This window comes from Lacerta agilis, chromosome 2, assembly GCF_009819535.1.
Source record: "Lacerta agilis isolate rLacAgi1 chromosome 2, rLacAgi1.pri, whole genome shotgun sequence".
Classification (NCBI taxonomy): domain Eukaryota; kingdom Metazoa; phylum Chordata; class Lepidosauria; order Squamata; family Lacertidae; genus Lacerta; species Lacerta agilis.
In genome coordinates this window covers 39,799,589-39,812,203 of record NC_046313.1, presented here as the reverse complement: position 1 = coordinate 39,812,203, position 12,615 = coordinate 39,799,589, and the positions used below count along the sequence as shown (strand labels likewise).

The window sequence follows — 12,615 nt, the reverse complement described above, 5'->3', positions numbered from 1 at the left end:
ACTCCTTCCACCTGGATGCTCAAAGTCCAAACCAGAAGCCTTAAAAAACTTTACATAGGCTGAAGGTTCTGCTGACCAAGACTGAGCCAATAGAGATGAAGCTTTCTTTCTTTTTAACTATGTATTACGGGTCGAATTTGTACAGCAAACTGTGAAAATACACTCATACACGGAGCTATCTTAGGTTTTCACAGTGTATGCTGCTAAGAGCCATGGGTGTAGCCAGGATTTTTGTTAGGGTGGCAGGACCGACTGTCAGTTAAGTATTTCTATTGTTTTACTTGTTCTGGGGAAGGCAGTGGCCCCTCTGCCCCCACTTGCCAACGCCCTTGCTAAGAGCCAGAGCAAAATAAGTATCCCAAACTCCTGCTATCTCACAATTTGTTATTACGGGATATAGGCTTTCATCCGACGCACTTATTAAATTCTAGAGAAAGAGAGGTCCACGTCCAAGATTAAAATGAAGCAAATACAGTATAAGGGAAGCATAATCGAAGGCCGCCAAAGCTCAAGCTTTCGGGGCGGAGCAAGGCAAGCAGCTGTGTTTATACAGAGCATAGCGCCACCTGCAGGGCTCGTAAAAAGTGGGCGCAAAACAAGGCTCCGTTCTAACGACAACACGATCGAATTACGCTAAACTGCTGCTGGGAATGGAAAGGAGGGTGGCCTCTCTTCCTGGTTTCCTGTGCTGCATCATGCACGAACATCTCGCCTGTCAAAAAATTCATAGCGGTCAAGTCAAAAGCAGCACTAGTGAGGGAACAGAGAAAATGGCAAATGTAGAAGGATTATTGGGGGTTTATCCGGCATTACTTGCAAGTTTATCACCGTTCCTTAAATTCATTGGTCTCTCTCTCTGCAGACAACCGGCTGAGAGATGCGTGTCTGGAATCAACTCTCACCCTTACTTCTGTTCATAGCAGCCAACTCCTAGGGGCTGAGGTCCCTTCGCGCGCGCCCCTAAAATATTTGAGCCCACCCTCCAAAAGTTAATAGGCATTGCCATTCAAATAAGGGTGCGCGTGGTGGTCAATTATGCAGGGCGGGGCTTACCTGCCCCCCCTCCAATAATTATTCCAATTGGCACCCTTGCTTCTGTTATTCATTAAGCAAGAACGAGCGAGTCGCAGACCCGGGTGTATAAACGAGGGAGGGGACCCCTCCACTAACGACTGCGGTTGTGTGGAGCCACACGAGCGTGTCAGCTGCCCTCATTCGCCAAAACAACAACAACAACGCCTGGCTGTTTATCTCCGCGGAGGCCCCGGCGGGGAGGCGGGCAGCAACCTCCTTCGCTTGGGAAACTCCTGGCAGGGCCGTGCGGAGAGAGAGGGCGGGCCAGGCAGGCAGGCAGGCGGCAAGCGGGGCCGGGGGCAGAGCTGGGCGGCTTTCCAAGTGTCGTGAGCGAGGCAGGCGAGGAGGGAAGCAGGGCACTCGGGCAGCGGCCGCGGGGGAGCAGGGGGACGCGAAGCAGCCGAGGCCTTGCAGCGGAGGACGCGAGCGGCACGCCAGGCCGGGGGAAGCACCAGGAAGGGCCTGCAGTCGAGCAGCCAGCATGCCCGCCTCCGGAGGGGAGTAAGTTCGTCTCGCGTGGCCGTGGGACCCAACTTCTCCTCGCGCCTCCCGCTCTCCTCCGCCGAGAGGACAGCGCGCGGCAAAGGGGCGGCTCGGGCTCGGCACCCCTCCGAACTCGCGGCGGCGGCGGGGGGGGGGGCTCCCACCTCTGGCCCTAGCGGGGCAGGGCTCAGGGGGAGGCAGGCGGGAGAAGCCTCTCCTTGGGCCTCGCACTTGGAGGAAACTCCCCCCCCCCCCAAGTTCGGATCTCGCTCGCTCGCTCGCTTGCTTGAGCAGGTGCCGAGGGCCTTGGGCGTGTTTGTTTTGGTGTTGCTAATGCCTCTCTCTCGCTCCTCTCGTGTCGTGTGAATAGCGGGGTCCCCCGTCCCCGAAGCCTGGCAGGAGCGGGCCCTTCGCTCTTCTCGTATTTCCCAAGTTGGTTGTTTTGTGAAGCCGGACTAGGGGGCAGCTGATGATGTTTATATCCGACAATGATCGCACCACATGGGCATGGCGGGACGGGGAGGGGAGCGTTGCTAGGATATTTATAGGTTGTGCAATCCGACCGCGACGCGAGGCTGGAGGGGAAAACATGACCCCCCCTTCCTTTCCCCTCCCCTCTCCCTGCCTAGGTATTTGCGTTTCTGCTGTGTCGCTCAGCATCAGCTGTGTCAACAGAATGCAACAAAGAGTCTGGTGGCACCATAGAGGCCTAGGGTTGCCACAGTTAAAAAAGTACAATTCCTGACACCCGCAGATTTGTTGTTGAGCTTTCGTTAGGAAAACCCCAAAATTGTTGAGCTTTTTGGGGAGAACCTCCCCCCAAAATAGTGATTTTTTTAAAAAGCTTTTGGAGCATTTTCCATTGTTTTTCCATTGCATTGCCATACACCCGGGTTTTCCCTGACATTTTGCCAAAATTTCCCCCCCCACACACACACACACCATTTTTACACCCGAAAACCAGGACAGGTCAGGAATTTTCTTAACCTATGGCAAGCCTATAGAGTCCACAATGTTTATTGTGGCATGAGCTTTTTGCGGGGTGAGAGAGCTCTCTTTGTCAGATGCATCGCTGAGAGGATTTTTGTCCGTATTCTCATGGTACAATAAATAGAGGACACAAGACTAGGGTTGGTTTTGTTGTATCAGACTCCGTAACTGCTATACCACCCCCACTACCCTGAATTTGCCACGGAAATGTTGTGACTACTAGAGGACAATGGCGCAACTTGATGAAGGCTGTTGTCCTGTACATGCTTACCTCGGAGTAAGTCCCACTGAAGTTGATGGGGCATATTTCTGAGTAGGCAACACGCAGGAATTGCACTGTTAATGATTCCATATAGACAGCTGCTTCTTTTATTTCCCCCCCAAAAAACAAAAGAAACATCCAACAAAAATGTGCAAACAAATTATTACAGTACTCGTTTGTTGCAAAGGATTCAGATGTCTTTCCTCCAGATAGCTAATTTCTCCAGCCTTCAGGCCACCTATCCAAATACAGCTTCCAGTGCAATAAATAAGTGCTTCGTCTTGTGTCATGCCTACAATATCAGCAACGAGGATGTCATTTAGGGAAGGAAGCTCAGTTTTCTTCCCCAACAATTTCAGGGGACCTTTATTTATTGATGTAAAATAATTGCCAATTGTTATTCTTCAGGAACAACTATATATTTATTATTATGAGATATAAAAAGTATCCAGAATAAATGCTCTTAAAATAATATTGTTTTGATGTTTTTATATTTATTTTAATAATCCCATCTGGCCAGGCCTTTGAAGTTTGCTGTGACTTGTGACTTGAAAGAGCACACCTTCTTCCACCAGTTCCCATTTCATTTTAAATGAGGGATGGGGAACGTGTGGCTCTCTAGCTGTTGTGAAACTGCATCTCCCACCATCCCTGATTATTGGCCGTACTGCTTGGGGTTGATGGCAGTTGAAGTCCCAACAACTTGTAGATCCATTTGAGTCTGACTGAAGGCCTGGTCTTCAGAGTGAAAACAACCTTGGTCACCTTGATTGATGACTTATCAGGAGAGAGGGAGAACTGCAGCCCTGTTGCTAGGAAGAAAGCTAGCAGCACACAGCCTGGGTTTCTGGTAGAAATGGATACCTGCAAATGGTCATGGTTCTCAGTGGATGTGGAGCTGCATTCCTGAACCTGGTGCCCTGCACATGTTTTGGACTACAACTCCTATCAACCCAACAGGGGCTGATGGGAGCTGCATCCCAAAACATGGATTGCACCAAAGGCTGGTGTAAAGTGACATTACTGTATCTTCCTGCAATATCTATGATGAAACCCCTACAGATTGTAGTCCTCTCTTCTCTGAAACTTACCTCTACGTGAGCATCCACACACCTGAGATACCTCTTTGATGTTCTGTCCTGTAGCCCCAAGGGAGAGGATTATTCCACAGCCATCCTACGCCAGAAGCATCGTCCAAACCGCCTCATTGTAGATGAAGCGGCCAATGAAGACAACAGCATTGTGAGCCTGTCTCAGGTAACTAGAAATCTACTGCTCACCTTTCCTGCCCATAGTGTCCTTTGCCCCACATTCCACAGTCAGTTTAGCCGTTGTGACTGCTGCTTCATTCTAGACCATTGCCCTCTGCTCCTTAGCTAGTCTGGCCAGTCTGTTTTCTCAAATCCTGCACCCAGTGAATATAATGGCTCCATCTCACTGAACGCCAAGAACCAGTGCAGTACAGCATGGAGAGGAAGATAGTTCCACCATATAGTGGTGGGGAGGGGAAGTGGAATCAAGGGGAGGAGGTGGGGTCAAGGGGTGCATGCATCATGGTGCACATCCCCTGATCATAATCCTTTCTTGAATATAATCTTAGCTGTTAGGGGCTCAAGCAGGTCAATCTCTCAGCCCCTGCCACATTCACCTCCCTCCTCCCGTGTCCCATGGCTCTTGGAAGGCAGTGAGTGCACTCAGTCTGTGTTGGGCCATCCCTCCACTTTCTTTTTAGCTCACAAACTGAATTTATGGGGAAACTTCTAAATATGTCAAGCCACTCTGTGTTTTTCTAACTCTTTGGGAAGAAGGCCAAAATATAAAATGCCAAATAACCAGCGGTAGTTTGGGGCTGGGTCATGTGTGTGTATTTATTTTTTGTTATAACTGTTAATTATTTGGTTGTGTTAACTGATTTTAACCTATAAGACAAAGGAATGTTGCTTATGTCCATTAGACTAAAAAATGATTGCTTGTCTGCCTCTCCTAATCTATAGCTGAGAACTGCACACATACATTTTGTGTCACAAACATGATGTGATTTGAATATTAACATAAAGAGCACACAGAGACGGTTGAGAAATATACATAAGAAACCCATGTGTGCAGAATTGTGCCAAGGCTGATGTGAGCACATGATTTGAATTCAAACATATCTTAGATTTGTCAGTATGCAACGTATTCTGTTTGATGTTTTGTTATATTTTTAATCTGTTAGGAGCTGCCCAGAGTGGCTGGGGAAACCCAGCCAGATGGGCAGAATATAAATTAACAGCAGCAACAACACATCCCATAGACTTGATTTTCTCCAGAAAGACAGGCAATAACACACACAATGGATATGCAAAAGTGTACAATTTCCATTCTCACATTGCCTTACAAAACACACATTGCAAATACACCACAGGCATCTCACCTGCACAAACAGATGCGCGACATTTGACCCTGCGAGAACACACACAGCTCCATGTCATCTAGTGGAAAGTGACCTTTCCTCAGTCCCATTCTTGGTTCACTGCAGGCCAAGATGGAAGAGCTGCACTTGTTCCGGGGGGACACGGTGCTGCTGAAGGGGAAGAAGCGCCGGGAGACAGTCTGCATCGTCCTCACGGATGACTCCTGCCAGAACGAGAAGATCCGCATGAACCGCGTCACCCGCAACAACCTCCGTGTGCGCCTCGGAGACGTGGTCAGGTGAGGCCTGTCCGAATGGAACTAGTGGTAGGAAGAAAGCATAGGAAAGGGGGTTGTGCTGTGAGTGTGCTAGGGTATATCTGGAGAGGCGCAGGTGTGCACTGCCACAGGGAGCAACAGAGGGCAAACTGTGCCACACAGTCAGCAAGGCTCATAGTGGGGCTATTTTAAGCTTTTGGAGGGAAACAGCCCTTGTTATTGCTAATTTGCATGTGTGCACATTCATATATATATATATATATATATATATATATATATATACACACACACACACACACACACACACACTTATTTGAAGTTGTCCAGCATGGAATCTCTTAAATTGGAATCTATTAAAATTGAGGACAATGCTAGAGCTTGGGAATGGCTGCTGTGTTGCACACCCAGTATGTTGCATGCCCAGTAAATTCAGCTTGTTCCTGAAGACTGTGTGTGCATGTTCATGTGTGCACGTGCTCTGCTACATTATGGAAGCTAGCTGAGCCTTCCCTTGTGTAGTGTGCAGGCTTGTCCGGATGTGAAGTATGGAAAGCGGATCCACGTCCTGCCCATTGACGACACCATTGCAGGCTTGACTGGGAACCTCTTTGAAGTTTACCTCAAACCCTATTTCCTCGAGGCCTATCGACCTGTGCACAAAGGTGAGGAGGGGCAACACTAGGCCTGCCATAAGGAACAAGGCTAAATGGGAGGGAGGCAGTGCTGGAGAGAGGGGCCTTAGACCTGGAGGAGAAGGGTGCTGCAGCGAAGACAGCATCAGCACCCAGCATGGTGGGGTAAATGCCAATAATTTCATTATTGCTGTAAGATAAAGCGCTGGGCTAAGTAGCCGAAGCCAATGTTACCTTGGTGACTTATTGTGTTTTATTTTATATCCCACTTTTCCTCCATGCAACTCTAGGTGGCACCCATGGTTTTCTCCCTCCTCATTTTATCCTCAAAACAACTCTATAGGGTAGGCTAGGCTGAGAGAAAGTAAGTGGCCCAATGTCTCACAGTGAGCTTCATGGCTGAGTGGGGATTTGAACCCCGGTCTCCCAGGTCTAGGACTTTAGCTGCTGCACCACACTCACCTCCTCAACACTTCTGGGCCGCACCCTTGGCACATGCTACTTCAGGACTGGAGCCTAGAGGCATTAGAGATAATAAAGATGGTGGCTGCTGCAGCTGCCTCACCGAAAGCTTATCTTTACAGCACGGAGCTGAGGGAGACCTGGCCAGCTGGACTAGTGCCACTACCCATCCCTTCTGCCCCTGGAAAACTTTGGGGAGGGCTGACAGGGAGGTGCTGGAGGGCACCATGCCAAGGGCTCTAACTTGGCACTGGTTCTGCTTCTAAGCACTGGGGAGATTGTTTTCTCAGTCTGAGCACAGTTTGGGGCTGGGTTTGGCAATCCCACTGGGATTTATATTCCCAGTTCTCTAGTTTACTTGCAGGTGTTGCCTTTTCCTATTTTGCCCCAGAACTGTCACGTCCCAGCCTTTATTGTGGTTAGAATACCAAATTCGGAACCTTTGGAGCTAGCAAGGTGCTTCCTCTTGTCTTCCCAGGTGACATTTTCCTTGTGCGAGGCGGGATGAGGGCTGTGGAGTTCAAGGTTGTTGAGGTTGACCCCAGCCCCCACTGCATTGTTGCTCCTGACACCATCATCCACTGCGAGGGGGAGCCCATCAAGCGAGAGGTGTGTAAGGTCTGAAGAGATACACCTCAGGGATGGGAGAGCAGGCAGCTGGGTTATGGTTGGGTGATAATTACCAGAAGCCATTCAAGCCGTCTGGATAGTGTAGAGCAGGGGTCCCCAAACTAAGGCCAGATGCGGCCCAATCGCCTTCTAAATGCGGCCCACGGACGGTCCGGGAATCAGCGTGTTTTTACACGAGTAGAATGTGTGCTTTTATTTAAAATGCATGTCTGGGTTATTTGTGGGGGATAGGAATTCATTCTTTTTTTTTTTCAAAATATAGTCCCCACAAGGTCTGAGGGACAGTGGACCGGCCCCCTGCTGAAAAAGTTTGGTGACCCCTGGTGTAGAGGCACAGGATTTTGAGGGTGGGATCTGCTGTACAAAATTGGCACTGTCCAGTTTGTTTGGTACATGCAAATAACTGTGGTGCTCAGTAAAAATTAATTTTAAAAATAATAATTCTGTGGAAGATGCACCTCAACAAAGTTGAAGAGAGGCATAAGGGAAGCCTTCTGACCGCTCTGTGTTGTTGGTCTCCTACCTCCTATCACCTCCAACCAGCATGGCCAATGGTTGAGGGTGATGAGAGTTTGTAGTCCAGCAACATCTGGCAGAGCCCACAGAAGAGTTGAGGCACAGATCCTGCCTCCTCAGTTTACTCAGCATGTTAACTATGCCATATAAGCTTTGTGGGACAGGGTGCTCTGTTGTTGAGATACTTTCCTGCTCACCCCTCCACTTTGTCAGGACGAAGAGGAAAGCCTCAATGATGTCGGCTACGATGACATTGGAGGCTGCCGTAAACAGTTGGCTCAGATCAAGGAGATGGTGGAGCTGCCCCTGAGACACCCAGGGCTCTTCAAAGCTATTGGTGTGAAGGTACAGCAGGGGAAGTGGGAAGGCCAGGGCGTTATAGCTTCCAGAGGACCATTCTTCACTGTTGTTCAGGAAACGTATTACAACAGGGGAAGCGGATGTTGGAACTGGAGACTTCAACTCCCTGATCATTGCCATGCTAGCTGGGACTGGTGGGAGTTGTAGTTCACAACACCATACTAGCTATTCCTGTGTTGCAACATTCTTCCATAGGTTGCGTGGATGAGTATTCCTTCTGCTTTGTTCCCACCACCTTTCTCTCTAAGCAGAATTTTCTGTGTCATTTATACTTCCGCTCCTAAAATAAGGAAGAACACTTTTCCTGCCTCCTACATTGTAGGCTCTCTTGGCTTCATTGGCCAAAGCATCTTTTCTGGCCCATTGACCTTTCACCAGGGATGGCCTGAGACATTTTGACACCATTGAGGGGTGTGTGGCTCATGAGGCTCTGCAAGGGCTTACCTTCAAGGAAGGAGGCAGGGGTGTGCAAACTCTGCAAGTGCTTAGCTGGGGTACAACACTGTGCACTGGAACGCCTCCCTCTCGACGAGACTCTCGGCAAGAGGGGACGTTCCACAAGGCTTTGCTGCTGGTCTGTTTCCGCCCCTAGGGGCAGGGGAGACCAGCAAGCAACACACTGCCGCTCTCCTGTTGCAGAAGCCTCCTTTACATGGTTTGTGGTGGGAGCAGTGTGGCAAGGCAGGATGTCTGTGAGGACACCACCCTCACTGCTTCCATCGCCTGAAGCGACTGCTTCACCCCGCCTCATGGGTGGGCCAGCTCTGCCCCTGTCACTGTTGGAGGACCTAATTATTTTTCACAGACTCTCCTTATAGGACTCCTCTGCCTTCCCTCCTTTCTTTACCTAGCCTCCACGAGGGATTCTTCTTTATGGTCCCCCTGGCACTGGGAAAACACTTGTTGCCCGTGCTGTTGCAAATGAAACTGGAGCCTTCTTCTTCCTTATCAATGGTGAGAAATACTGTGTGAAATGGAAAGAGGGAAGTTGTAGTGGGTGGGTGGTGGATCTTAGCAAAACCTATCCACCCATTCTTCATCCATTGAGGACAATGACTCTAATCCTTCTTGCCACTCAGAAATAGATGGTGGTTATGATTAAAGTGAAGCCAGTGTACAGGAGACATCTAAACTCTGGGCTGTGACCAAAGCAAGCACAGCAGAACTGGCAATAGTATTTTTGGTGCCATGCCATTTCATTCTCCAACTGCTTCTCTGAAGTATAGAAGAGGCTGTTTCACAATCTAAGACTAAGTATTGTCTTCTATTCTTCTATAGGCCCAGAGATCATGAGCAAACTGGCTGGGGAATCGGAGAGCAACTTACGCAAAGCCTTTGAAGAGGCAGAGAAGAATGCTCCAGCCATTATCTTTATTGATGAGCTGGATGCCATTGCCCCTAAGAGGGAGAAGGTGAGAGATGGCATTACTGGGAGCAGAGAGTAAAGTTATCCTACTTTGCCCAAAGACAGCTATCTGTTCAAACTGGGATCCTTCTTTGATTGGCTGCTCCCATCTCAGATGTGTTGGGAAGGTATCCTCAATGCAATAAACTGCCTCCAGAAATGTCAAAAGCAACTATATCTCACCATTAGGTGAAATATTAGTTTAAACGAAGCCTGTGTGTTTTCCCTCCACACACACACACACACACACATGGAGAGAGAGAGAGAGAGAGAGAGAGAGAGAGAGACAGACCTACAGAGAGAGAGAGAGAGAGGCTGAATTTAGCCAGAGGTATGCTGGTCTTTCCTCAGTTATATTATTTGGGAAATGCTGGTGTGTGATATTCTTTGGGACTGTTGATAGCACTGGCACATTCTGTAAAGCTGTTCAGCATGAAATGAGAGAGGAGATGGCAGAATGGAATAAACCCAGTTCTGGATGTGCTTAATGCTGTGATGGAACAGAAATCATTAAGTTTTGTACCAGGAACAGTGACTCTCTCCCAGCCTGACACTAGCAGAAGCCATGCTGGGAGAGCCTAGTTCCATTCCCATCATATTTATCCTCAGCTTGGCGGTAAGTCTGTGTAATGCAGAATACAGTAATCCTTTCTTGGCATTATACAGCTGGTGGAGGAAAAGGTGCTGCCAAATACCTTCCCCCTTCCTCTTGCTTCTCAGAATGCTGCAAAATCCTATCCTGTGGATCCAAGTACAAGAGAGGCGATGCTGCAAGGGATGCACCCCAAGCTTTTGCCCTGTTATGGTGCTCACCCTTGGGCCCCTCCTCCAGATGTTTGCTTATGGGGCGTTTACATGTCTTCCCTTTAATCATTCATCCCATACTTTTCAGTGCATGTTACTTTCCAAACTGCAAAAAGCCCCTTTCAAAAATAAAGTGGATTTTGTTGGGCTAGGGCAATAAATTGCAGTGCTCTAATCCACTCTAACTGCGCAAACTTGAAATTCCTGCGAGGTCTTGAATCTTTCCACAAAATCCTGACCATCTGGAAGCAGCCATACATTGCTGTACAGTGGAACCTCTACTTACGGACATAATCCGTTCCGGAGGTCCGTCCGCTGGTCAAAATGGTACGCTAGAAGAGGCTTCTTGTGCGCATGCGCATTTGGCGGTAGTGCACTTCTGCACATGCTCAGGTGGCAGAAGCCGCTTCCTTGAATCGCAGCAAACCCAGTGTTTACTTCCGGGTTTGCCACGGACTCAACTTGGAACGTCCACGAGATGAGGTGTATGTAAGTCGAGGTTCCACTGTATCTCCCAAGTTTCCTTTTGTGCACATCTTACCACCACTAGGGGTAGCTGTGTCCAAAATTTAGGCCTAGGATGGATTTGTTTGACTTCTAAGCTAAGGTATGAGAGCCAGTTGTTGTTCCAGCATTTCTTTTAACTTTGGGCTCCCGTTTCAGACACATGGAGAAGTGGAACGCCGCATTGTGTCCCAGCTGCTCACACTCATGGATGGCCTGAAGCAGCGCTCACATGTGATAGTCATGGCGGCTACAAATCGGCCCAACAGCATTGATCCTGCACTGCGCCGGTTTGGTAGGAGACTGTCCTGCATTCTCATCCATCTGCCCTAGGGACTCTCCTCCTTCTCCTCCCTTGGTTGTGAGCCTTAAATCCATTGAGGAAAATACCAGAGTCCCATTGTCACAAGTTGCTCCTAAAGATGCTGGCTGTAAGAAGAGACAAGTTTCTAGTTCTCTTGTTTAATTCATGGGGTCCTTAACCTTCCCAGATACCAACCCATCACCAGGGACACATCCTAACTACTTAGACACACTTCGCATTCATTGTTCCCTCATTTGCAAGATATGATAGTTATGAGGATGAAAACAGCACACTCAAGGCTAAGGAGTGTCGTTTTTGGTAGTTCTGGGCTCAGTGCTCCTTTACCCCATGCAGGGCGCTTTGACCGAGAAATTGACATTGGGATCCCAGATTCCGTGGGAAGGCTGGAAATCCTGCAGATACACACCAAGAACATGAAACTGGCCGATGACGTGGACCTGGAGAAGGTGAGGAGCAGGCAATGGAGGCCTATGGGGAGGCAGGGTGGATCCAAGGGACACACATAGATGCATGGGCTCTTTAGAGCTTGGTAGGGGCTGCATTAGGCAGGAACACTTATCTCTTGATTTCTGCTACATGTCTTAATGAGCTGTCACAGGTCACACACAATAGGTGGAAGACTCCATCTCATCTCAAGCCATGCCTTTCAAGGGTGCCGCTTCCCACATCAAGTGATGCACCTCATATGTGACCCAGGTTGGGTGGGAGGACGGGGGTTAAGAGCCATGGCCCTAGGTGCAAAGATATGATGCACATGAATTATAGTAGCTCTCAGGTTCTGAAGTACATAGGTACTAGTGGATAACAGGGTATGCAGGAAACCTAAGGAGACAGCAGCATGCTTTGAGAATTGTCTGTGTGTGCTTGTCAGGGCATGCTTATCCTTGCTCAGAGGTATGAAGAGTAGAATGAAAGTTCCAGAAAGTACCCTGTATAGAATGCATTGCAGGGTGCTCTACATTTGCCTGAGGTCAACTGAGGACTCATCCACATTTCCATTTGCCCCACTGCTTTCCCCTTGGGGAAACCTGCAGTTTAGCACTGAAATGGAGCAAACGGCAATCGTGTTTTCTGCAGGTTGCCATTTGTTCAGTGCTAAAAGAGCAGGTTTGCCAGCAGTATATTGTTTGGGACAGACCTCTAGCTACGAGGACAGGCTCTTTGCATCCTTAGGAGAGACTCACTTTCCTTAGAAGCTGCTTCAGGAACCCTGGGCGCATGTCCATTAAGGAACTGTCCTAGGGAATGACACCCCATGGAAAGTCCCCTCCAACACACAGTTTGTGGTTACAGGTGGCCAACGAAACGCATGGGCATGTGGGTGCTGACCTGGCAGCTCTGTGTTCTGAGGCAGCACTCCAAGCCATCCGCAAGAAGATGAGCGTCATTGACCTGGAGGACGACACGATCGATGCTGACATCCTCAATTCCATGGCTGTCACTATGGATGACTTCCAGGTGGGCCAGCTCTTGGCAACCCAATAGCAAGAGCTCTTAA

General features: G+C 48.9%; 1 protein-coding gene across 1 annotated transcript; it reads left to right on the top strand.

Moving 5' to 3' along the window:
* Window positions 1-1,377: 1,377 nt before the first annotated feature.
* Window positions 1,378-12,602, top strand: LOC117039284 (transitional endoplasmic reticulum ATPase-like). The gene is made up of 11 exons (XM_033136385.1): window positions 1,378-1,575; window positions 3,955-4,066; window positions 5,328-5,500; window positions 5,999-6,141; window positions 7,052-7,182; window positions 7,933-8,064; window positions 8,931-9,033; window positions 9,358-9,491; window positions 10,952-11,087; window positions 11,451-11,563; window positions 12,411-12,602. The coding sequence occupies exons 1-11, from the start codon at window positions 1,556-1,558 to the stop codon at window positions 12,600-12,602; spliced, it is 1,389 nt and encodes a 462-aa protein (XP_032992276.1). The 5' UTR covers window positions 1,378-1,555.
* The last annotated feature ends 13 nt before the right edge of the window (window positions 12,603-12,615 follow it).